This window comes from Drosophila yakuba, chromosome 2L (assembly GCF_016746365.2).
Source record: "Drosophila yakuba strain Tai18E2 chromosome 2L, Prin_Dyak_Tai18E2_2.1, whole genome shotgun sequence".
Lineage (NCBI taxonomy): Eukaryota > Metazoa > Arthropoda > Insecta > Diptera > Drosophilidae > Drosophila > Drosophila yakuba.
Genome location: NC_052527.2, coordinates 7,466,008 through 7,489,831, shown reverse-complemented (window position 1 = coordinate 7,489,831; position 23,824 = coordinate 7,466,008). Strand labels below are relative to the sequence as shown.

Here is a 23,824-nt window from a genome sequence, read left to right as displayed (position 1 = left end):
TTTCCGAATGCAAAAGTTATAATTGGTGGCCTCGGTTAAAATTTTTAAGGAAATGCAACATATAAGTAACGTGCAATAAAAAAGTATTCAAAGGATAGAAGTCATTTATCAGCTCTTTACCACAAGTGTTCAACACGAGCATCTATTAATCCAGAAATTTAGCATACTTCTAGGAGTTTGCTGCATGGATAAATCTAGAAGACTTGCAGAAATAAAATGCCAAAAGTATGCAATGCTTTCTAGCAATTCCGGCTAATCCGGTGATCACCATCGAACAGCCAATCTAATGACAATAAAATTCGTACACTTGCAGTTTTAATCAGATAAACAAATACTCATACATTAACATTTTTCACTTAAGGATACGGAATGAAACTCTTTGAAAATGGGCATGAAGGGCATAGGAAGTAATGGCCCGAGGTGCGATGTGCTTAATACGGCAAAGATTCCTCGTTTACGTGGCAACAGGAGCGGGGGCAGCACCCTCCGGTTCGGCAGCCTTCTCTCCGTTGCCGTTCTGCGCCTTAGCTGCCGGCAGATCCTTGACTCCGGTAGAGCCAAATCCTGCCTCGCCGCGCTCGGTGTCCTCCAGTTTGTCGACCATCACCAGTTGCGGATAGAAGATGCGCTCGCATATGAACTGGGCGATGCGGTCGCCGTGCTTCACCTCGAAATCTACATCGGAGTGATTGAACAGAACGACGCCGAGATTGCCGCGATAATCCTCGTCCACCACGCCGGCGCCCACATCGATGAAGTTCTTCACGGCAAGTCCGGAACGTGGGGCCACCCGGCCGTAGGAGCCCTCCGGTACCTGCACTTGCAGGTCGGTCTTGACGATGGCCTTTCCTCGTGCCGGCACCACTACGTCGTAGGCGCTCCGCAGGTCAACTCCCGCCGCTTTGGCGGATCCCCTCACCGGCTCCAAAGCGTTCTCGGTGATCTTGGCGAACCGCAGGATGCACGTGTCGATCTTCATTTTCTTGGCAGCTGGGATATCGGCGAAATCGGTTGATGGCATCTGGAGCAGATTATTTTATTATGCGACTGGGTCAAAAGCCTTTGCTTCTTTCACCTTACTTGCAGAATTCTGGTCTGAAAATGGCGCGGTTTAACAAAGCGTCGGCAAACTGGCGGACTTCTAGTGCTGAAAAATACCTAAAGTACAAATCGCCAGAAATCTACCAAAAAATCTTAAATATGCTTTGTATTACAAAACAAAATAACAAAATTATGGCTTGTATGCTGGGGTCTAACTATAAGTAAAACAAGAATTTAAGCTTTTAAATAAATAACACTTAATGTATTAATTAAAACGCAACGATAAAACCTTTGTGAGCACTATCGATATATCGATACTCTCATAGTTGAAAAACCCAGCTCTATTTAGCACGTTGTTTTGAAAAATCCACCTGATTCGTTAAATGTTTTGATAACTGCAAGCTAGAATCATGGCGAACGCTTATTTTGATGAATATGAAAACTTGGAGGTAAATGAGGTTACATATTATAGAACTTGCTCTCAAACTAAACTCACAATAACTAAACTACAGATCCACGAGCTCATGCTGAAGGATCGTCCTCGGCAAGAAGCCTACTACAATGCGATTTTGGGTAATAAGGATCTGTTCAAGGACAAAATCGTAATGGATGTTGGTGCCGGCACGGGGATTCTGTCCGCTTTCTGTGCCAAGGCAGGGGCCCGTTTGGTCTACGCTGTGGAGGCATCCAATGTGGCCACCAAAGTAGCTCTGGATCTGATAGAGGAAAATGGCCTAACGAACGTGGTGAAGGTGATTCAATCTCGTGTTGAGGAATTCGTGCTACCTGCCGAGGCGGAAAAGGTGGACATTATAGTGTCCGAGTGGATGGGCTTCTACCTGCTGCACGAAGGGATGTTGGACTCGGTTCTCCTGGCCCGGGACAAGTTCCTTAAGGAGGGCGGACTTCTATTCCCCAGCGAGTGCACCATTTTCGTGGCGCCCTGCTCGGTGCCATCGCTCTTCGACGATTGGCACAATGTGGACGGCATCAAAATGGACACTTTTGCCAGAAAATTGAGAGCCCAAAAGTCGTCCAGGCCGGAGATTACACATCTGAATCCACAAGACCTTCTCCACGAGGGTGTCGTCTTTCACTGGATGAATCTGCTGGATGTGGAGGCCAGCGATTTGGACAGCATTCAGTTTAAGGAGGTGATAACAGCGCAGAAGGCGGGCAACCATCAGGGCTTCTGCATTTGGTTTGATGTACGATTCCCTGGCGAAGATTTTGTTCTAAGCACATCCCCACTTTCCACGCCAACGCATTGGAAGCAGTGTGTAGTCGTCCTGCCCGAGGAATCCTGCGAGAATCTGGAGGAGAAATCACCCATTGCATTTCAAATCACAATGAAGCGCAGTGCTGCCGATATGCGTAAATACAATCTAGAGGTGGATTTGCTGGACCCCAACACAGAGGAGCACCCAGTGCCTTGCTCCTGCCATATGACGAAGTGCATTCTGACGGAAGCTCACCTAAAAATGATGGACACCTCATGAGTTCTATGCTATCTCGGAATGCGAACAACGAACTGTTGGGAAATCAATTTATTTAACATGTTTAATACAAATACAATATATATCTCAGTCAAACTTAACGTCTAGTCCAGCATTTTCAAAAATTTAATTAAAATAATAACTTTACGCAGGAAACAGGCTTCAAGCCAACAATCGCTGCAACCGACTCTGAAGTTCCTTGAGCGAATGTTGAAGACGATTAGTGTCGGGCTTTTGGTAGCAAATGTTCAGGCAGCCGGCCACTATGTCTTGAGCCTTGCCAACAATTCGTCGTCTGTAAATCAAATACGAATGTGAGTTAAACGAATCAGCTTGAACTTGATGTCACTACACTTACTTTGAACGGTACCAAATGGATTGAGCGTTGTCTGCCAGGAGGGAGACCACTCGTATCGCGGATTGTATTAAATGCCACTCATTACCTTCGTTGGCCCACACTCTTTCGTTCATTGAAATCATCCTAAGAGTTTTAAGAAGTTTAAAATGATATTTCTCTCCAAAACCATTTAACACATACCTCGAATAGTATTCCAAGAGCAGTTCAACGTCCAAATTCATGGCCACCAGTTTTTCGGGCACTATTCCCTCGTGCAATCGCAGTTGGCAGGCTTTAATTTCCAGTTCCCTTATGAGAAAAGCAAAGGGAAAGCAAGCTCCAGACTCGCCGTACTCCCTTACCAAAAGTTCGATTTTCGTGAACAACCTAGTGCTGCGCTCACAAGTTGTGCCCGGCTCATCTACAACGCTATTGATAATGTGGCCCCAAACGGACTCGATCAGAAGTGGGTCGTTGTGATGCGAGCAGTTCAGTATGGACAATTGGCACTCCCAGAGGTCGAAGGGCTCCGCAAAGTGCTGGTAAAGCTGAGTTATGTCGTACAACGAATAGTTTAGCTCCTTCACAGCCGTTGCGGCTTCCAGCTTAGCGCGAGCCAACTCTGTCATTGCCACCAGCACTGCTTTTTGCACTCGTGCGATATCCAGCTGAATATATAAATTATGTCAGTAAATAATGGCCACCACATCATTTCAGAGGACTTATAACTTACCTTATCCTCCAGCTCTTTCAGGAATATTCCATTAGTTATTGAGGAGCCAACGTTGCCATTTCGCATACACATAACAGCCCGCACCAAATACTCAATGCGCTGCTCCAGGGTTATGTTTTCACTGCGTGTCATAGCCAAATTGTCCAATATCTGGGCTGCCTGGGAATGATGGCCATTCTTTTCGTAGTACTTCCACAGCAAATCGATCAGAACGACATTCTCTCCGTTTCGGGACACACTGCGTCGCAAGAACTCTCCTAACGACGGCTCGACCACGTCTAACAGCTCACTGACCATGTCGTGAGCCAACAGCCATTCGTAGAGCGTTACATGGATGAGCGGGTCCTTCACCTGCAGGGTCTGGGCGACTATTTTTGGAATCGTTTGCTTCGCGGCGTTTTTGGAATTGGAGGCGTTGGCAGTACCTTTAAGTTGAGTTGGCGATTTATCCTGAATGTGCGACTTGTTGCATGCAGTCTGATAGATATGGTCCAGCATAAGTTGCACCTCCTTGTAGTAGTTCATCCTATTGAGAGAAAAAAATTAGTTTTTCCAATAAAAAAAACTTTAAACAAGTTACCTTGTGGCAAAGCAAGTGTAACCCTCACGATCCTCGGCGGGTTCTCCATTGTTATAGAAATGTACACCAACCTCCTCCGGATCACTTTTTGAGGCACAAACAGAAGAAAGCTCGATCACTCCCTCGAAGAAGTCAGCTGATATGAACTGCTGGCAAATACTATGCAGTGGCAATGTGGGAGCAGCTTCCTTGCACATTTGCAGAGTGGTTCGCAGTTTTCGGTCCTTTTCGGCGGCCGAAGTGCAATTCTTTGCATTCATTAACAACTCGGTGGCTTTGTAGGTCACGTCATCCTCATGGCGGTAAAGGTTGGGGCAGTTCTCCCGCAAGTTCATGGACACTTCGGACACACCCGCCTTATCTTTAAGATATAGGTTGATCAGAGAGATGATCAAGAATGCGCAGACCTCGGAACGTGTGACGAGAAGGTCCCGGAAGGTGCAGCACTTCAACATCTTCTGATGTTCCGGACTGAGTTGCAAGCATATCAGCTGAAAGTGATGCGAGTTAAGTATGCTCCACAGCGATATAACCTCACAGGCATGTTCTGGAAAAGGAGGTCGATTAGTTGAAGCTTTAAGTTTTATTATCACATTACTACTTACTGACAAAGAGGTTGAGAGCGGAAAGCGAACGTTTTTCCTCTACTTGAGCCTGCTCGGACAAAATCCGTTGCTCAGGAATTGGCAGTAGACTGTTGCTCATCATGATGGTGTTATATGAGTTGGTTCTTTCCAAATGGCTGTCAAAAGACACTCGGGTAGATGCTACAACAATCGTATTTGGGTACAATTTTATTAATCGGTATATTAGGAAACAGTATTTAAGCTTTATATGTAGTGTAAGACTTACAGGAAATATCGTGCACAGAATGCGCTTCCAGGAAGCTGCGCAAGGATCGCAGATCGGATAGCAAGGAGATACAATCACTATAACTCATATTGGAGCAAAAGTGCTCATTTACACAACGCAATTGCCAAATAGAACGCAGCATGCGGGAGACATACATGTATAGGCCGTCGTGCTTCGCCGAGAATACAATTGGTGAATTCTCGTTACTAACCGCCTGTGATGGCTGCATATTTCCAACTGAAAAATACAATAATTGTGTTAGATTTTCACAATCTAGACAGCCTCAGTTAACTCACTTGGACTGATGGGCTGATTGAACTGCGATCCAGGATAACCAACCGGACTGTTTGCCGCACTATTTGGCATCGGCGTGGACATAAACATAGGTTGACGCTCTCTTAAGTTCGTAGTATTTTGGCCCAGTGTTTGATTAGCCAGATTGCGGTTACTGGCGTTGAGGAACTTTTGATGCTGATAGCATGGCTCTCCGCCGTACAGCATAAACGCCTGGGTGGCCCATAAAGCAATGTCACCGCCACGATAATTATCCGATGTGGCCAGCAGCAGAGCCGTAACACACGCCTCTCGCTGATTCTGCGATTGGAAGAACATCTTCACCTCCTCGTGGTGCGGACCATTGCACGACAAAAGAATCTGCCGCAGCACGTCCACCATTTTGAGCAGTTCTATGATATGTGTGCCTTGGTTGGTGAGCAGCGCTACTTGGCGGGAGTTTCGGGCACTGTTTAAGGGTGACTTCCGCAGAGGCGTCGACGGCTCATGCACCTCAGCCAATCCCCAGACGACTCCATCCAGGCTCTCCAGCGCCGTCGACTCCACCAGGTAAGTAAAGTTAACCGATGGGGCCGAGCTGACCGACCAAAGCAGATCCTGCTCCTGCTGCTGCGTTGTGATCATCAACATGGTGCCTTCCGTGTAGTGAGCGGCATGCACCTGCTTTGGCTTGTTGGTGGTGGCATTTGGGGTGTAGCCGGGCGGTAGGCGCACGTGGAGCAGATAGAGTCCCTTAGGAGCATCGGCCCCTGGCGACAGTGATGGTTGAATTTCTGACTGACCAAATCCTGTATTCTCGCCTGGACTGCAAGGAACTGTAGGGCCAAATTGGTGCTGCACATTTAGGGATGTTGTGGAGAAAAAGAGTCGCACACCGCACTGAGTAACGGCCACAAGATGTAGTTTGCCGGCATCGTCGGCGCTCAGAGGGCAGATGGCTTTCACACTTTTAAAAATCGACGGGTCCACAGTCCTAAAGTTAAAATAATGGTTATAGACTATACAGCAGTTAAGTGCTTAGAGAAAAAAACACTCACGTGATCAGACTAACTGCTTGATTTGTAATATCGCTCTGGGTGATCCTACCCAGTCTTCGAGCATTCGTGTAATCCGAACTGATATCCCAAGCTTCAATGGAACCCTTTTCCGTGAGGACATAAAGAAGCTTCCGACTGTTATCGATCTCAATGCGCTCTATAGGATCTACTTCCTGCAAGCAAATCGTGCTTAATGGGTCAGGACACTTCTTGTAATAAAAACAATACCTACCGAAAAGACCTTCAGAAAGCTGGGAACTATATAGGAAACCAGCCCTTGAGAGAGATTTATCTTCTTGCATCGCTTGCCAAACCAACTGGACTCGGCCTGGTAGTATATCTCATAGAGACACCCATCGCGGCCGCCCAAAAAGATGCGGCCGTCGTCCGTTCCTTTGATGACGCTAATGGACACGTTGTCGGTGGCAATCACGAAAATGGGCCGGTTCATTAGCTGCATTTCGTTGTTCGAGCTCTCACCGAAGGTTACGCCCAGTACAATGACCTCAATGGGCGTGGTTAGAATCAGGAGGTACTTGACATCCTGTACAAAGACGTCGGGTTTTGGTTTTACCAGGCCAACGCTAACTATCAGATGGCTCAGACCATCGTAGTAGGCCACATCCCTTGCCCGATTGAAGGTCCAGATGTATATCTCCGAATCGATGGTCAGCCAGGCGCGTCCGATCTCCGGAAAGAGACCCATAGTGCAGTGGCATTTTATGTCTACAAAATGGATGATCGCAGATTGAAGCGGACGGTTCTATGGGATGATGCTTTGGATACGTACGCTTGAAGTGCTCCAGAATCTCGTTGGGGATGGCCGACTTGGTTACCGTTCGCAGTTGTTGTAGGTTATGTGCTCCATCCGATTTCAGAAACGACAGAGTCTGGTAATCGTAGTCATTGAGTCCACTCATCGTGGCCCGTCCATGCTGGCTAACGCCGGTCAGCTATCAAGAAAGCATCATTAGAAATGGTAAAGCTGGTAAATATCCGCATCCAATACTTACTTCCAGCAGACCCGGCTTATTCCTGTCCAGATTGTCATGCCATTCCAGCATACTTCCCGCCGTCGCGAAAAAGTCGAGCTGTGCTTGCGGAGCAGCCATTGTGCAGAAAGCTATGCTAGGGCGGGCAAACTTGGATGCAATGGAAATTTAAAATGCCGTTAGACCACTGTTTTGAGATATGATTATAAACTAATCTGCAGTTTTGGCCGGCTGATGCTCAATGTACCCACGCTCCCGCCTTCTGCAAAGTGTTACCAGATGCTGTATTGTCTTCACATTCGCCGAATACCTATGGTATAATTCTCATAAATACCGTTGCCTATCGATAGTTATTAGGATTTAGTGTAAGTTAGGCGGGCTATTTTAAAATCGTCTTGATAAAATTGCGTATATGTACTTAAGAACTGTGGCCTTATTTAATCACTAATTAAAAAATATCCAAATAATAATAACAGTTTAATAACAATTTTATTTTGTGATGCATGTTATGCAATGAAGTAGTACTCATTCATAATAAGACAAACAAATTTAGTAAGCTTTCTTTAACAACCAGTGCTACCCATCACATCGGATTTATTGGGGTTATTTGGTGGCCTTAAAGTTTTTCAGGAATATCGGTTAACTTCAAAAGCGTCGTATAAAATTATTATTATATAAATAGTAACTGTAAAAATAATACAAATTCAATATAAAAGCTCTCCTCATATCTGTTAAATTTTTGGAAAATGATAAGATCAAAATGTGTCTGTTGAGCGCAACAGGTAGGATGTTCTCCAAAATCGCTAACACCATTAATGCTCATTGAATTCATACTTGCAAAGCTTTTTCAAAAGCTTATTTAATTACCATTTATTCGAGATTTAATCTATTTCTTTGAATAAAAGTTAATTAAAATATATAAATTTACTGTAAACCGATTTAGAAACTGCCGCGCCTAACAGCACAATGGTATGCGTTAACAGCACATCAACGGCACATGGCACGCCAAATTTAGCGCATTTCTTGCGCCTAACACAGCCACATTAAATTTCCCTTCTTTTCTTTTCCCCGTTTCCGGTGAGTAGTGTGTTCCGCGTTATATTTTTATTGAAATTTTAACCCAAAATATCTATTAAACAACCACTTGCAGCGAGGAGTCCATCCAGAATTTGTGTCATACAAACGAGGGACTAACGGAGCGTAAGTTTTGTGTGAAAAAGTGTTCCAAAACATCGAATCGAGTGTTCTACTGAAACGGCAATTGGCGTGTGGCACTGAAGAGCCGACGTATTTCCACATCCGCTGCGATGGATAGTCCCTAAACAAATTGCAAAACAATAGACAACGCATGGTGGGAGAAACGAGTAACGTCTGCGATTCGGTGTTTGGAATGCTCTGTTAAAAGCACTTGTAGCTTATAAACTAATAACTTGTTTCTGCCGACAGTGTCATCAAAATGCGTACCATCAATTCCAACCAGTGCGTGAAGATCCCCAAGGATATCAAGGCCTCGGTGAAGGCTCGTGTGGTGACCATCACCGGCACCCGCGGCACCCTGAAGCGCAGCTTCAAGCACTTGGCCCTGGACATGTACATGCCCGACAAGCGCACCCTGAAGGTGGAGAAGTGGTTCGGTACCAAGAAGGAGCTGGCCGCCGTCCGTACCGTCTGCAGTCACATCGAGAACATGATCAAGGGTGCGTAGTGCTAGGACAAACAATCAAGAACACTTGAATGTCTCAATTTGCCAACCACATCCCTTAAAGACCGTAATTGAACGGGGATAAACCTCGGTTGCATTCTAAGATCCATTCATACGGATCCACTTTCTTACAAATTACTTTAAAATACTATAAGTAAACTAAATATGTGGTTGCCAAATAGATTCGGCATTAAGTTCCTGAAAACAATTACCACTAACTAATTGAAATTTTCCTCTCACTAGGAGTCACGTTCGGTTTCCAGTACAAGATGCGTGCTGTGTACGCCCATTTCCCCATCAACTGTGTCACCTCCGAGAACAACACGGTCATTGAGATCCGTAACTTCTTGGGCGAGAAGTACATTCGTCGTGTTGAGATGGCTGCTGGCGTCACCGTGGTGAACTCCACTGCCCAGAAGGACGAGCTCATCGTGGAGGGAAACGATATTGAGTCTGTCTCCGGATCTGCCGCTCTCATCCAGCAGTCCACAACCGTCAAGAACAAGGATATCCGTAAGTTCCTTGACGGTCTGTACGTGTCCGAGAAGACGACCGTTGTGAAGCAAGAGTCTTAGACTTTTAGAATGTGTTTCAACCTAAAATGTTAATAAAAAAAAACCAACGGCCGAAACTTTCAATAAGAAATTTAGTGTCTCAAAACTTCTGTAACTTAATGGTTCTGATCTTATCAGAATGCTCAACAAAAAAATAGTTGTGCTCAAAGGTGATATGGTGATATTGGTTGCAAACACGTAGGTAAGGTAAAAAACAAATATGTATATTTATTTGTGAGTATAAAACATGTAATTGAATGCCCTACAAAAGGACCTCTAGGAAGAGATCCCGCTTAAGGCAGAAATAGTCCGCCGCTGGTGCCCTCTGGCACACAAATGGAAACTGAACCTTGCACTCTATATCGTGATACCCAAAGGCTCCGTTGTAGTTGGCGAATCCCACACAATCCTCTTCGGGAGAAGCGTTGTTTGGCTCCCGAGGCACCCAGTTTAGGTACGGCACAGCATCGCCGTTCTTGGCGAGAAGAAAGGTGCGCCGGTTACCCAAGCAATTGATGCCAGCCCAAACGGAATGATGCCAGCTTTGGGTGAAGGAAAGTCCCATACTCTTCAGAAATTCGGTTGTAAGGAGTTTGTCCTCTTCATTGTCAAGCACCATAAGTTCGGCACCAAGTTTTCGACAGCTGCGATCGGCGACATGCCAGTTGGCCTAAAATAATATTTTTGTAATAAAATAACATACTTATACAAGGTTTTGTACTAATTGGGACCACCTTTTGTAAGATTACGTGGTAGCACTTGTTTCCAACTCGACTAAAAGGCGGCTCACACGTCTGTGCAATTGAACATTCCCAAATCAGGGCTAAGAGTAGGAAAGCAAAAGACGCTTTGATGTACATGATCATGCTCTAGGATCAACTGAAATGTTTTTATGGAAGCTACCGGCTTTTATACTCTCGGAAGGGAAAGACCTTTTATTGCAAGCAGCAGGGAGTTAATATTTATGGTATGTGCATAACGTTATCTTAGGCAAATGCATTCAATGAGTGCGAAACTCGCAAATAAGGCTCTTTTTTTATTGGTACAACAATTTTGGAATTAATCAGTACACATAAAAGTTCACAGTTTGCTGGTAATTAGAAAGTCTTATGATTTTACTTTGCCATCTGGATACACAGTGGCGGACAAAATTCTAGTTACGGAACTTAACAATATTACAGCTGGACCTTCTAATTTCTATTTATTATCTATATTTATTATCTATTCTTCTCTATTTATTATCTAGATACTTATTAATTAGGTACTGTTGAATAAATATACAATTTTTGGTATTGTATTAAAATTGCATTAAAAATAAAACTACATCACCACGTAATTACGCGTAAGTATATGTTTTTAAGCTTATGTTTTAAATAATAATTAATAAGAAATTTCGTTTGCATAAATTGTATAAGCATAATAAAGGGTCTACGAATCGAATCTTTCTACTGAGATCTCTTGAAATTTGAACATCCTTTTGAGACCAAAGCTTTGATATTTACATTATAAAATGGCAAATATATGCATTTCGGAAGCTACATCTTTGCAAATGTGTTCGCAGATCTTGAATTAATCGGTTTAAGCACGACCGATAACCGCAGGAATAATTCGCGTTAGTTCCAGCCCTGGGCATCTTGAAATGTCCCGTATATTTCCGTTATCTCATTCACTGACCGGCAATTGTGGCGCGTGGATAGCAACGATAGCGAAAGTTTTAAGCAAGTGAAGTGAAAAAGCGCTAAACTAATTAGTTTAAAGATGAATTTACCACCAAACCCGGGAACTGCTCGTGGACGTGGGCGTGGAAGCAAGCGCAATGAAGAGGCCAATCGCGGCTTGGCTCCTCAACTTGTAAGCAATAATGAATATGAACTTATTATTTTTAGCCAATTTGAAAGTTATCAAGATCAGCACTTTTTTTTAAAACTTATCTCATGCTTAAGTATGCACATATGTATGTACTTACATGGTTGCATACAACCATTCATGAAAAAACTTACTTGAATGTATGTACATACGTACGGTATAACATGCGGTATGTTATCATTTCTATACATATTTTCGTATACAATGCATAAAACTCGAAATTACAAATGAGTACTTAAACAACAGTTAAAAATAAAAATATGCTGGTTAAAATGAAATTAAATTCTTTTCAAAAATGTAACCCTTTCCTTATGTATCCATTATCTGAATGTTTCTGCTAAAAGCTTGCATTGCGAAAAAAAATTGATGACTACGCGGATCATATTGCTGTAAACAAATAAAAACATGATACAAACTGCTTTTGAGCGGCTGCCCTTGTCAAATTGTTTTGGTTAAATGAAAAAATACATGCTTTGGAATCATTTCCCAAATAATGAACGAAATAGAACACAACGATCACATTCAAGGTTATTCATAAACATAACGGAATTGTACAGGCAGTATGTACATATGTAATGCATACTTCCTTCGCGCGCTTTTATTAAAAAAAGTAAATAAAAAGAACACAAAGTGGTAACTCAAAGCAACTACAAAAAAAATAGGAATAAGCTGATAGGTCGCCCAAATAAGAAAGAATTTTACCATAATGAATTGTGTGTACTCTATTTAACCTAGCACGGCGCATATTTTACTTTACTTTAAATAACGAAACTTTTTAATTTTGATCCAACTCGAGTTTCTTAATGTATGTACTTCTTATTGCAATAAAATTACAAAATAAATTATTTTAACAACTCATTTGCTGCAGGGTCAGTCGCAGTTGGCAGGGATTGAAGCATCTGGAGGTTCTGGTGATGCTCAATTGGTGCACGCGATGCAGAAAGCCAAGTTGAGCGATGTGCAAGTGCAGGTGTCCGAGGGTGAGTGGTTTATATATAAATTTCTTCACCTTTTAATGGGTTCTTCGAATTAATTGAAATCAGGAGATCCGCGTGGTTCCGTGCGCGGCCGTAGGCTGATAACGGATGTGGTACATTCTCGTCCTCAAGGAATGACCACCAAGAACGGAGTGTCTGGTCACAGGATTACCGTGCAGACAAACTATTTTAAGGTATTAAAGCGTCCAAACTGGACAATCTACCAGTACCGCGTCGATTTTACGCCCGACGTGGACAATACACGATTGCGGCGGGCTTTTATGCATGAACATCGAAGCCTTCTCGGCGGCTACATCTTCGACGGAACCATCTTGTTCTGCACCAATCAGTTCAAGCCTGTACAGAATAGCCCATATGTTCTGGAACTGGTGACGAAGAGTCGCGCTGGAGAAAACATTGAAATTAAGATCAAGGCTGTTGGATCTGTGGATACGGCCGATGCGCAGCAGTTTCAGGTCCTTAACCTCATACTGCGTAGGGCCATGGAGGGCTTAAACTTGCAGCTGGTCTCGCGCAATTTCTTTGATCCTCAAGCTAAGGTTTGTCCATAGAACTTACATTTAAAAGACTAACTGACTAATAACTCCTCCTTTGGTAATTATAAAATATAGATTAATTTGGAGAATTTCCGTATGCAAATTTGGCCTGGCTATCAGACTTCGATTCGCCAACACGAGAATGATATATTACTGTGTGCAGAGATAGCCCACAAGGTGATGAGAACTGATACCTTGTACAATATTTTATCCGAGGCTATTCGTGACAATGACGATTATCAAACTGCATTTAAACGTGCAGTAATGGGTGAGTTTATCAATTTTCTCAATTTAGTACAATATAGTACAATTTTAAAATTCCATAAAAGGTATGGTGATATTAACGGACTACAATAACAAAACCTATCGCGTTGACGATGTGGACTTTCAATCGACACCCTTATCCAAATTTAATACCAAAGAGGGTGATATCTCGTACGTGGATTACTATAAGAAGGTATATCCAAACCAAAAGCGTTATAAGTTTTCTAAAAGAAGAATCATTTCAGCGATACAACATCACCATTCGAGACTTCAAGCAGCCTCTGGTCTTGTCTCGTCCCACAGAGAAAAACATTCGTGGAGGCAATGACCAGCCTCTGATGATTATTCCCGAGCTGGCTCGGGCTACAGGAATGACAGACGCTATGCGCGCCGACTTCAGGTATATTTAAACGGAGTGTAGTCCATAGGATGCTTTCGAAAGCCTGTTCTTATGATCCTCAGGTTAATGAAGGCTATGGGTGAGCATACCCGACTGGCTCCAGATCGTCGCATTGAACGCCTGCGCATGTTCAACAGGCGCTTAAAGTCCTCTAAGGAGAGTACAGAGACCATGAAGTCTTGGAACATCGAGCTAGACTCTGCCCTGGTGGAGATTCCAGCTCGCGTTTTGCCATCGGAGAAGATATTATTTGGCAATAACAAAAAGTTCATATGTGACGTTCGCGCCGATTGGACCAGTGAGTTTCGCAGTTCTTCGATGTGGAAGCATGTGGACATCAATAGATGGTGCGTGATTACACCGGGTCGAAATCTGCGCGAGACTCAGGAATTTGTGCAGATGTGCATCCGTGCAGCCAGCACCATGAGGATGAACATCGCCAAGCCTATCTAGTAAGTAATACTAACTATTATTAATGTTTTATTAAATTTGTTATTCCCGCGCAGTGATGAAATTAGAGATGACCGCAACGGTACTTACTCCCAAGCGATCGACAACGCCGTAGCCAAGGATCCACAGATTGTGATGGTTGTCATGAGATCTCAGAATGAAGAGAAGTAATTTGGATTGCCAGATTATCTGCAGCAGAGACTGATCTAACTACTTTTCCCCATTCCCCAACAGATATAGCTGCATCAAAAAACGCACTTGCGTGGACAGACCAGTGCCGTCGCAGGTGGTGACATTAAGAGTCATCGCGCCCCGACAGGAAAAATCAGCTGGGCTCATGTCTATCGCAACAAAGGTGGTTATCCAGATGAACGCCAAATTGATGGGGGCTCCCTGGATGATCGATCTCCCTCTCCGTGGACTGATGACTGTTGGTTTTGATGTCTGTCATTCATCAAAGGACAAAAACAAGTCATATGGGGCTCTGGTTGCCACCATGGACCAGAGGGAGTCGTCTCGCTACTTCTCCACGGTAACCGAACACATGAAGGGCCAAGAATTGTCGGAACATATGTCGCTGAACATGACGTGCGCCCTGAAAACGTACCGGGAGCACCACGGCAGTTTGCCAGAGCGCATTCTTTTTTTCCGCGACGGTGTTGGTGATGGCCAGCTCTACCAGGTGGTGAACACCGAGGTGAAGTTCCTAAAGGGCAAGCTCGACGAAATTTACAAATCGGCGGGAAAAACAGAGGGCTGTCGCATGGCATATATCATTGTATCCAAGCGCATTAATTCTCGCTACTTTGCTAACAGCCGCAATCCAGTTCCGGGCACAGTGGTCGATGACGTTATTACCTTGCCAGAGCGCTATGACTTCTTCCTAGTGTCCCAGGCTGTTCGTCAAGGAACCGTGTCGCCTACCAGCTACAATGTCATTTGTGACAACATGGGACTAAGCGCCGATAAGCTGCAGATACTCTCTTACAAGATGACCCATATGTACTACAATTTCTCTGGAACTGTACGGGTCCCCGCTGTTTGTCAGTACGCCCACAAATTGGCTTTCCTCGTGGCCGAAAGCATTAATCGTCAGCCTTCAGCAGGACTAGAGAATCAGCTGTACTTTTTATAAAACGTACTGGCATCAAATAATCTAACAATTTTACAACATGATATATTGACATTTGTATTAAGATACATTCATTTGAAGTTAATAAAGGTAATACACACTTATCTTTTCCCAATCTGAAAAGTTAGTTGTTTCTCTTAGATTTGTAAACGTTTGTGACTATGAAGACACGTTGAGGGAATATGCATGTATTAAAAGAGCTAATTAAATGAGTTAACATATAATTTAATAATTCACTGCAACTTTTTCTAATTGCATTAGAATTACATATAAATTTCAATTGTTGCCGAACACGTGCACAATGCCGCTTTAATCCGAATATTGAATTTTAAAATGAAAGTTGTTTTATTGCAGGCCAAACGGATGTTGATCAGTTGTCTAAAAAAAGAAAATAAATTCTGTATTAGTATTTGCAGCAAACGAACTTTAGAAAGGTTTGGCTCACCTGGTCAACCATTCAAATGCAGATGCTAGGATTCGATATCATCTTTTATAGTATTTGGCGTCGCTATGCTAATTTCTTCATCGTTCGAGTCCTAGATTAAAAATCGAACAGTTATTGAAAAGGTATCCACAAGTTGAAAAGGTAAATAGACGAAAGCGATTATAAAATACAATCGGATTTCCGAAGTTTTAAAACCAATAATTTGCAACTACTATTCAAATTAACCAATTTAAATAAAAAATACGCAAATTTCGCCCAGTGCATAGGATCACAGGCATGCATGTCATAAAGTAGCAAGCAGAATAACACAATATAGGATTAAAAAGTCTTAATAAAATTAGGTGTGCACCTAAGATTTTACAACGGATTACATTACTTCGTAGTCCCATGTATTTCTTATATTCAAATATAATACAACATAATATCAAATTGATTTTGGTCTATTTAACAATATTATGTTTTACATTTATACGCTAATTAAAATACAATCTTCAATTAAAGAAATTATCCTTATTACAAGCTTGGTAACTAGTTTTATATTTAATATATAAAGTACTGTCCAATACAAAAAATAGAAAAGGTTGCGAAAACAACTAATTTTAATTGGATGATATTTCTTTAAGTTACTTACCCTTCGATATAAAAAGTAAATTATGGCTTTAAAAAACATCTATTATATTACATACTAGATTTGATCGCTTAAGCTGCCAGCCAGCGATTCTTTAAATGCTTAATGTGAAAATAAATTATTTTAATATTTTTTATTTAATCACTTTAGCAATTGCTAGGACAAGCTTATGGCAGATTTGGTCGACCAATTTTTATCAATAGGCTGTGTAATAACTTTCATAAAATTCAATAAAAGAATGGAAAACCTTACTAGCCCGAATAAAAACCGTATTTACGGTATTTTAAATAAAAAAAGGATATTTTTTTATTTAAAAAAACAAATAATTTGCTAAAGTTTTTAAAGGAAAACCGAAATACTATCAGCCTTATTTAGAGTAAGGCGTTTTGTTGTTTGGGTCCCCACTACAGACCTTCCTTCAGATTATGTAATGCTTGTCCATAATCAATAAAATGGATACTTTTGATTTCTTTATAACGTAAACCGCGATTTCACTGGGCTTTATTAATATTCGACTTTGTAAACACCTCATTTATTGTTGATTTAAATAATTGGCAGTTTACTATAATTAATCAATAACAACATATTTACTGATTACTAAGAATTATATATTAACTTCAGTATTAGCAATAACACTATTCCAATCTATTATAAAAAAAAGATCACAATTTAGTTACGAATTATGCAATTTTGGTAATGTCCCAACAGAGTACATTTTGATTTAAGTATTTGAATAGCCTATTTACAAATACATCTGAATTTATTAATAGTAAATAGTAAATATCAAATATATACATGTGTTATTAAGACTAAGGTAATTGCACTAATAATAACAATAATGACTACCAATAATACGATGGCAGCGACTGTCACTTTAAAATCCATCTCATAAACTTGATGAAGTAATCCTGCAAATTTACAATTACAGCAAAACAAATTGATTTAATTGCATCAACGATTAGACAATAATAAACTCGTTTAACTCTTAATAAATTGAAAAGAAAAAGGATTACATTGCCATGACTTGCAAGGTATTGAAATGAGGAGTTGTTTTGGATAAATACAAACAATAGACGAGTATATCTATGGAAAATAGAATTGTTTTTAATGTAGCACCAATAAAATATGTTTGATTACTTAAACAGAGCTAAATGAGTGATTGTTCAAAAATAAATAACATTGCGCAGTGTATTTCGCTCTGATGTGATTATGTGATTTTTTGACGTAAAGCTAGATCTGCAGGTATACTTAAATAATAAGAATGTTAACTGTGTTTAATATAGTTTTGTCCCAAAGAATATATTCACTTGTCTTTCACAAAGTTTGTGGTTTTTGTTTTTTTTTGTAAATGTTCTATCAAAAATACGATTATTTTTCAAACTTAAGCTGCGTTACGTTTTTTTATATTTGAATGGAGAGACAATATAACGAGCAACCTATAAAGGATAAAAAAGGATACCCCGCAAAAACATACATAAAATGTTTTTAACCGCATAACTATAAGTTCTTGGCTACATGATTAGAATATAAGCATGTAACAGATTATTTTCATGAGATTTCTACTTTTCAAATGAGTTCAAAATAAAGGTAAGAAGTCCGTGGAATTATAAACCGTATAAAATAATGGTTACATGGAAATTTTTATTAAAATTCACTACTTTCGCTATGGATTTAAATCTTCAGGCGCAGTTAACTTTGCGATGGTCCGGTTTTAAAAATTTGCATAAATATGTTTTTTAAAATGTTATTTTTTGTGAAAGATTTGAGGTCGACGCGTTGGAAAAGCTATTTATGGACAGCCGGTTGAGGTATATTACCATTTAAAGACCCACCTGACGTTGAAAGAAAGTCTTGTTCTGGACACAGGTGTAAGGAATATGCAGTGTGATCACCTTCAATATACTTCATATACGCAGAGACATAAAAAGAAATTATAGTGATGGTAACGTCGAACAGAAAAACACAAGAAGGCAACGCAATGCAATACATATGAATTCGGTGAGCAGTATCTGTTTTAAATTATTTCTATAGGAACATTTCAATTACATAAAACATCTGGTTTTAGAACTATATATGGGGCCTGTCGGCAAAAGAGAACATCACTATTTGACCATCCCTCTACTTTTAATTTTATTTAAGCTTCGTTATTTACCTATGCATTACTGGTAAAGAAAACAAAAGATTTTTACGTTATGGTAGTTAACCGGTAGAGATGACAAATACACTTTGTTGTCCTGGATATATTTTAAATAAAGACAATACAATATTATAACAAGCTTACTGGTTTTCTTCTATCTACTAATATTCGAGATTTTATTTTACGATGACTCTGCGTGGTTAACAGATAAGACTTACTATGGCAAAGAGCGCGGCACCGCCAAAAGAACGATTGTATAAATCTCCAACAGCCCTCAAAATTTAACAAAAGTCGAGAATTTATGAATATTTTAACTGTTTTTCTTTAGGACAGTATTTTTGTGTACAAAAAAGAATTAAAAAGTGGGCAAATACTTAGTGTATGTATAGAATGCAGTGCAATATGCACTTGGCTTGATAGAATTGGTTTATTATAAACGAAATAGTATAATAACTTAAAATATTTGTATCATTAAAAAAATATCCTGCCCTACATATTTGTTTTGTATAATTTACGATTCATTTAAATGGGTCTTGTGAAAAGCTTCTGCACCATTGATGAATAAAGATCTCACCTTTTTGGCTGGAGGTGTTGGGACTTGAAGATGATATTTGTTTTGACAATAATCGCGCAACAACGCAATCCCTTCTGTGCGATTGTTAGCGTAGCGCGATTCCCAGGCATCCAAAAGGCGATTGTAATACCGCGGAGTGTCGTTATATTTAAGGTACTTATGGGTTTGATCAGTTGGAAAGATGCGCTCCAGGGGTGCACATCGCGCCAGTTCATCCTCGGCTATTATAAGGCACCTCACATCATCGGGGGTCAGATTATTCAGGATCGCATTGACATACTGTTGTATTGAAATATAAGTGTAATTAGAAATTTTATTTGGAGTATCAAAACTACGCCGTACCTCATTCCGATCTTCCATAGATTTTCGGGTAAATGTGTTATGTTTGATCTTTTCCTCGCGAGACAAGTAGTTGATGTAAAGCCGTTTGTCGTAGCACATTTGTGTGCCGGGAGGAAAGGAAAATTCTGCTGCCAGTTCTTTTTGTTTATCGAGCGATAGTTTTGGAGGTACCTTAAAATAGGTTTTGTTATATATAACATACGTTCTATGTTAATGTGTAAAGTGTCACCACACTTACGTTGTACAGTGCTGTATTAAGAACGCCCTGCACTAAAGGCGCTTTGACATGAGCATCTAGAGGCAATTCCGAGTGTAAACTGGGAGAAATATTAACTTCCAAAAGCCAAGGAACCAGGTCAGAGTCCAAAATAACATCGAAGCCGAATAGCTCAAAGCAGCTGTACTTTGATTCAACATTTGCTCTAATCATGCTATTAATGCCATTCTCGCCAGCGAGAATCGTACGTAGGACTAAACTTCTGAGAGCCTCCCATAGGCAGTCGGTACGCACTCCCCGATTGGCCAAATACGTCCACAAAGACTTGATAGTCCACTTGTGTCCGTGGCAGGCATTAACATCTTCGTTCTTCGAATAGTTCGATGAAAACTTATTGATGCTGTAGTTGGTCAAATGCATACACCGATCATTCAAAGTATCCGCCTTAGCGCTGTACTTTACTGCAGATAAGAAAATTGATAAATATACGGCTTACTCGATTTTAGGTATTTATTTACCTGACGCAAATCGTGCCAATCCGTTGTGGTACATGAATACTCGCAAGGGATTCACTGATGTGACCAAGACATACAAACGCAAGTCAAATTTACTACCATTTATAAGAAGCGGTCGTTCTATATACCTATAAAATAAAAACAGAATGATAAAATGGTAAATATCATACCAAAGCTTTTGATCCTTATATGCAGGCTACTTACTTTTGTACAATAAGGGGCCTTCTCTTGGGTATCTGCCCCCACCGGTTAATGACCCGGATGCCAGCACCCCGAGCACTGGCTGGTGGCTTTATTATCCACTTAGTATTTCGCTGGGCATACTTCGGCCAGTGCCTGCGCAGGGCGCCCAGATCATTGGGGATAATGTATGTGCGTGGCATGAATCCGAATTCCTTGTTGCTGTGCTTACCCATCTGCCTTTGCAGATTTTTCCAGCACGAATCCTTTCGACCGATGCGAAATGAACCGGGCAAGTGATTGATTTTCTGATACGATCGAATGGCCTTAAAACACGGTGATTTTAAATGCTTTCCCCATACGCCCATCCAGTCGTTGGTTTCTAATTGCGAATTATTAATTAATTGAAATCTGATTATTATAATGAAACTCACTTTTAAGCATTCGCATTCCACTGTTGGCCAGGATCAGACGAACTACCTTGGGCATTATGTTTGTAATGCGCCACTTCAGAACCCGATGTAGATCCGGCGGCACGCGAGGACCTCGTTTTGTGTTTGACGAAAAGGACAAATAAGGGGGCACGTAGGGAAACAAACTGGGAACCAGGAGGGAATCCGGATTTTTCAGATCATCCTCAGAAGACTGTGATGACAAAAAGCTGGGCGTACTTTGAGGCGATAAAAATCGATCCACAGAGTGGGTGAGCTTGTAGGCATGGGCGCGATAACCGTCCTCAGTGTCTGACAGAACACTCGCCGTGTCGCTTTCGTCGAAATTCGAAACTATTTGTTTAAGCGATAAGATCAAACAATAGTTAAATAAGCATTTTTTGGATTAATAAACAATTAATAAACAAATGTGGTCTTAGAAAAAACTATTCTTACGATTATCGAGATCATCATCTTCGTCGAAGTCGTCATTACGATCGAAGTCAATGGCACTGCGGTGGTCTTCCTGTTTGTGTTCCGGCTCCAGCAATATGACCGTCTGTCCCTCGTCACCTGCACCCAGTGCCTTGGCGCTCTGCTGCTTCGCACTCAGCCGCTGGGTGCTGAACTGCTGCTTCCGGCCCAGCCGTGGACTCTGTGTGCTGTACAGCAGGACTCGGTGGACCGTGGGCATTGGCTTTTTGGAAGACGCGGCCCCACCTTTGGCCCTCTTGGGCGTCATGGGCAACCGTGGCACGGGCTGCTCCGTCGACTTACGCATAACCTTCAATTCATTATTGTTGTTGTTAATAAGGGTGTCTCCGGAGTTATCCAGGATCGTATTTTCGGTCATTCTGCAGTAACGCCGATGTACTCCAACCTGCTCCAGCCCATTGTCAATGACAACCACAGGGTCATAGCCATCTTTAATATCCCTGTAGTCCTCTCCGCTTTCAGGGTCTCCCCAGCCATTGTCCAGGTAATCGGCTTCCAGATCATTGCTTGGCAGCTTCTCCTTTAGCACGTGCTTCTCATACTTTTGACCCTGCCAGCTCCTGTCCTCGGAATTGTTCCGTCGCCCAATAGTAACCGTGTCATCGACATCTCGCGAATCCCTGCGACTGGCGCCGGCCCTTTGGATTTTACTCATTGGCAGTTTGCGGCTATTGGCAGCGGCAAACGTTGGCTTGGACTGTTTATCCGCTCCACGGTTGTAAAAGTACGAAAAATAGTGCTGATAGTGCTGGTTCGTCGTCTGATACTGGACCGGGCGTTCCGAGCTGAAAAACGAGAACGGAGAGCGGTTACTTACAACATGGCGAACAAAGGAATCTGTTTATTGTTTACACATCTATGTATGTTCAATGAGTGTTTGTGGGTATATAGTTATGTACTCGCAACTAGAGTTTGTGTGGTATCTATCGGTAGTTTTCCAAATTGTAATTTTAAGACTCGAACACAACAACAACAAAATACGTGTTTGTGTGTGCGTGTACTGGAGGTATGTAGTTTCAACAAGCAGGACAATTAACAAAAAGGCATTTGCAAAATTACAGTATGTTATCCCAAGACGGCTCTGGTGCAGGGGAATTGACTGGCCGATATCGGTCCGGACTATTGTCCACATAATCGGTGGACACACGTCCCCCTCTTGCTTTCCGTTTCTTTAGCTCCGGATCGAAGTACCCGATGGGTGGCTGCAGCAACATCTGCTGTTGCTCCTTGTCAGCGCCATAGCACCTTGCCTGCTTGTACTGCGCATTGGCATGCAGATCCTCTGATCGCTGAACCGTCTGATAGACGTACTCGCAGCTCTTGTTGCCAGCTATCCGCTGGCTGACCAGCGAGTGCTGGCCAAATGCATCGGTAAACAGTGATGAATCCGGCGCCGAATTGGCCGCCGATTGAAGGTAGCTCGATCTGTTCGCATGCTTGGTGGGAATTCTCTTTGTCGGCAGATTGTGGTTCTGGTTGGGCACTGGATTTTGATTCTGGTTCTGGCGATTGCACCACGCTGGAGCGATCAGGTTGCAGTTATCGTAGCTGTAGTAGCAAAACGTATTGTCCGCATTGCAGTAACGTGGCGCGGCGCCTCCATTGTTGTTCAGACTGTTGCTGGCTGGGATATTATAGCCACTGTTGTTACGCATGTCAGATCCTGGTCACCCAGTCATATATTTGTTGAGGGGTACACTAAGCTCGTTGTGATCTCTGACTCCGCTAACCCAAAAAAGGCCTACAACAAGTTTTAAATGCTGTGAATGATTTTTGATCGGATTTGGACGTAAGATTACGGATGCGGATTAATCATATCTGGTGGATAGATAGAGAGAAGCCAGAATGCATAGTATGCCACTCTGACGGTGAATATACATTATAGATTAACACCCTGCCCCCTCAGAGCCAACCAGCGTGGCTGGCACTCCGTAAACCAGGTCATATGTACAAAAACTTACTTGCCTCGCGATTTGTGACCTTTACTTTGTTGCTGCAGCTGGAAGGATTAACGGGCACGGAGCAGGATTGCGGTGGCGGTGGTGGTGTCGTTACTCTACCCAAGCGCAGGACTCCCAAAATCTAGGTCACTGGCACTTGTCTTCAGCTCGGTGTGATTACATTGCCAGCACGAAAAATGCGCCTGGTAAATGTATGTAAATGGAGGCAAAAACTGAAATGCAGATCGAAACACATATCCTGGATTTTTATAATGATTGCGATGAAACCACAATATACCTACAATATATTTAACTAATAGCAAATGCACAATTTTGTCTATAAATATTTTGGTTTATTTGGTAGTTTCCAGTTAAGCGTGAAATTCTTAAACTTTCACTAAAACTTTTCACAGCCTATGACAACAAAAAACTAAACTACTGTTTTATTGAAGAACAGAATATCCATGTGCACAGTTTGGAGATGGCAGCGTGAACACTTTGAAGTGCCACCGAGCGATAGGTATCGATTGCGCACGCAGCAGCTGTTCGGCCGATAGGGGAGTTCCCGGAAAATCAGTTCTAAATGCTCAGTTCACCCGTTTTTTAATCGGTAAATATGCGGGAAAATATAAAAACAAAGCTGTTTTGATTTGGAT

At 41.9% G+C, this 23,824-nt stretch overlaps 7 protein-coding genes across 15 annotated transcripts; 3 read left to right on the top strand and 4 right to left on the bottom strand.

Annotated features, from left to right (window-relative positions):
• Positions 1–298: 298 nt before the first annotated feature.
• On the bottom strand, positions 299–1,224 carry LOC6527226 (deoxyuridine 5'-triphosphate nucleotidohydrolase). Of its 2 annotated transcripts, none has more exons than XM_015198150.3 (2): positions 1,081–1,224; positions 299–1,021 (listed from the first exon to the last, which is right to left on the bottom strand). In XM_015198150.3, exon 2 carries the CDS (start codon positions 1,019–1,021, stop codon positions 455–457), a length of 567 nt encoding a protein of 188 aa, XP_015053636.1. In that variant the 5' UTR covers positions 1,081–1,224; the 3' UTR covers positions 299–454. The 2 variants fall into 2 exon arrangements, with proteins under 2 accessions (XP_015053636.1, XP_002088320.1); XM_002088284.4 differs by having other exon boundaries at positions 1,076–1,129.
• Positions 1,225–1,354: 130 nt separating this feature from the next.
• Positions 1,355–2,644, top strand: LOC6527225 (probable protein arginine N-methyltransferase 6). The gene is made up of 2 exons (XM_002088283.3): positions 1,355–1,490; positions 1,554–2,644. Exons 1-2 carry the CDS (start codon positions 1,452–1,454, stop codon positions 2,538–2,540), a joined length of 1,026 nt encoding a protein of 341 aa, XP_002088319.1. The 5' UTR covers positions 1,355–1,451; the 3' UTR covers positions 2,541–2,644.
• Positions 2,643–7,642, bottom strand: LOC6527224 (nuclear pore complex protein Nup154). Its single transcript, XM_002088282.4, has 12 exons — positions 7,384–7,642; positions 7,161–7,323; positions 6,603–7,096; positions 6,371–6,543; positions 5,336–6,306; positions 5,040–5,276; positions 4,793–4,954; positions 4,188–4,734; positions 3,608–4,133; positions 3,076–3,542; positions 2,896–3,018; positions 2,643–2,832 (listed from the first exon to the last, which is right to left on the bottom strand). The coding sequence occupies exons 1-12, from the start codon at positions 7,480–7,482 to the stop codon at positions 2,700–2,702; spliced, it is 4,095 nt and encodes a 1,364-aa protein (XP_002088318.1). The 5' UTR covers positions 7,483–7,642; the 3' UTR covers positions 2,643–2,699.
• A 778-nt stretch (positions 7,643–8,420) lies between these two features.
• On the top strand, positions 8,421–9,709 carry LOC6527223 (60S ribosomal protein L9). The gene is made up of 4 exons (XM_002088281.3): positions 8,421–8,439; positions 8,513–8,562; positions 8,809–9,059; positions 9,308–9,709. Exons 3-4 carry the CDS (start codon positions 8,819–8,821, stop codon positions 9,637–9,639), a joined length of 573 nt encoding a protein of 190 aa, XP_002088317.1. The 5' UTR covers positions 8,421–8,439; positions 8,513–8,562; positions 8,809–8,818; the 3' UTR covers positions 9,640–9,709.
• Positions 9,710–9,821: 112 nt separating this feature from the next.
• LOC6527222 (C-type lectin 37Db) lies at positions 9,822–10,691 on the bottom strand. The gene is made up of 2 exons (XM_002088280.4): positions 10,353–10,691; positions 9,822–10,288 (listed from the first exon to the last, which is right to left on the bottom strand). The coding sequence occupies exons 1-2, from the start codon at positions 10,482–10,484 to the stop codon at positions 9,881–9,883; spliced, it is 540 nt and encodes a 179-aa protein (XP_002088316.2). The 5' UTR covers positions 10,485–10,691; the 3' UTR covers positions 9,822–9,880.
• Positions 10,692–11,268: 577 nt separating this feature from the next.
• Positions 11,269–15,387, top strand: LOC6527221 (protein aubergine). Its single transcript, XM_002088279.4, has 9 exons — positions 11,269–11,469; positions 12,353–12,464; positions 12,528–13,021; positions 13,094–13,286; positions 13,348–13,475; positions 13,528–13,682; positions 13,745–14,134; positions 14,189–14,299; positions 14,367–15,387. The coding sequence occupies exons 1-9, from the start codon at positions 11,377–11,379 to the stop codon at positions 15,265–15,267; spliced, it is 2,577 nt and encodes an 858-aa protein (XP_002088315.1). The 5' UTR covers positions 11,269–11,376; the 3' UTR covers positions 15,268–15,387.
• Positions 15,296–23,644, bottom strand: LOC6527220 (tubulin polyglutamylase TTLL4). Of its 8 annotated transcripts, none has more exons than XM_015198149.3 (12): positions 23,471–23,642; positions 23,190–23,401; positions 22,288–22,969; positions 21,190–22,013; positions 20,737–21,087; positions 20,327–20,684; positions 20,126–20,250; positions 19,629–20,068; positions 19,391–19,561; positions 19,049–19,327; positions 15,710–15,800; positions 15,296–15,642 (listed from the first exon to the last, which is right to left on the bottom strand). In XM_015198149.3, exons 3-11 carry the CDS (start codon positions 22,881–22,883, stop codon positions 15,735–15,737), a joined length of 3,210 nt encoding a protein of 1,069 aa, XP_015053635.1. In that variant the 5' UTR covers positions 22,884–22,969; positions 23,190–23,401; positions 23,471–23,642; the 3' UTR covers positions 15,296–15,642; positions 15,710–15,734. The 8 variants fall into 8 exon arrangements, with proteins under 8 accessions (XP_015053635.1, XP_039226946.1, XP_039226945.1 ...); XM_039371012.1 differs by lacking the exons at positions 15,296–15,642; positions 15,710–15,800 and adding exons at positions 16,804–17,245; positions 18,170–18,239 and having other exon boundaries at positions 22,288–23,046; positions 23,471–23,644; XM_039371011.1 differs by lacking the exons at positions 15,296–15,642; positions 15,710–15,800 and adding exons at positions 16,804–17,245; positions 18,170–18,239 and having other exon boundaries at positions 23,471–23,644.
• Positions 23,645–23,824: the final 180 nt, after the last annotated feature.

What these genes read in the sequence shown, in the direction of transcription:
- LOC6527224 (XM_002088282.4), bottom strand. Translation starts at nt 7,482, where the DNA reads ATGGCTGCTCCGCAAGCACAGCTCGACTTTTTCGCGACGGCGGGAAGT. An exon ending in ATAAGCCGGGTCTGCTGGAA is followed by an intron (nt 7,324 to 7,383) that starts GTAAGTATTGGA and finishes CTTTCTTGATAG; the next exon opens with CTGACCGGCGTTAGCCAGCA. An exon ending in CGCTCTCAACCTCTTTGTCA is followed by an intron (nt 4,735 to 4,792) that starts GTAAGTAGTAAT and finishes CTCCTTTTCCAG; the next exon opens with AACATGCCTGTGAGGTTATA.
- LOC6527222 (XM_002088280.4), bottom strand. Translation starts at nt 10,484, where the DNA reads ATGATCATGTACATCAAAGCGTCTTTTGCTTTCCTACTCTTAGCCCTG. An exon ending in ACCACGTAATCTTACAAAAG is followed by an intron (nt 10,289 to 10,352) that starts GTGGTCCCAATT and finishes ATATTATTTTAG; the next exon opens with GCCAACTGGCATGTCGCCGA.
- LOC6527226 (XM_015198150.3), bottom strand. Translation starts at nt 1,021, where the DNA reads ATGCCATCAACCGATTTCGCCGATATCCCAGCTGCCAAGAAAATGAAG.
- LOC6527220 (XM_039371012.1), bottom strand. Translation starts at nt 22,883, where the DNA reads ATGCGTAACAACAGTGGCTATAATATCCCAGCCAGCAACAGTCTGAAC. An exon ending in TTAATACAGCACTGTACAAC is followed by an intron (nt 19,562 to 19,628) that starts GTAAGTGTGGTG and finishes ACCTATTTTAAG; the next exon opens with GTACCTCCAAAACTATCGCT. An exon ending in AGACTTTCTTTCAACGTCAG is followed by an intron (nt 17,246 to 18,169) that starts GTGGGTCTTTAA and finishes GTAAATTTGCAG; the next exon opens with GATTACTTCATCAAGTTTAT.
- LOC6527221 (XM_002088279.4), top strand. Translation starts at nt 11,377, where the DNA reads ATGAATTTACCACCAAACCCGGGAACTGCTCGTGGACGTGGGCGTGGA. An exon ending in GCAAGTGCAGGTGTCCGAGG is followed by an intron (nt 12,465 to 12,527) that starts GTGAGTGGTTTA and finishes AATTGAAATCAG; the next exon opens with GAGATCCGCGTGGTTCCGTG. An exon ending in AGATCTCAGAATGAAGAGAA is followed by an intron (nt 14,300 to 14,366) that starts GTAATTTGGATT and finishes ATTCCCCAACAG; the next exon opens with ATATAGCTGCATCAAAAAAC.
- LOC6527223 (XM_002088281.3), top strand. Translation starts at nt 8,819, where the DNA reads ATGCGTACCATCAATTCCAACCAGTGCGTGAAGATCCCCAAGGATATC. An exon ending in CATCGAGAACATGATCAAGG is followed by an intron (nt 9,060 to 9,307) that starts GTGCGTAGTGCT and finishes TCCTCTCACTAG; the next exon opens with GAGTCACGTTCGGTTTCCAG.
- LOC6527225 (XM_002088283.3), top strand. Translation starts at nt 1,452, where the DNA reads ATGGCGAACGCTTATTTTGATGAATATGAAAACTTGGAG. An exon ending in ATGAATATGAAAACTTGGAG is followed by an intron (nt 1,491 to 1,553) that starts GTAAATGAGGTT and finishes ACTAAACTACAG; the next exon opens with ATCCACGAGCTCATGCTGAA.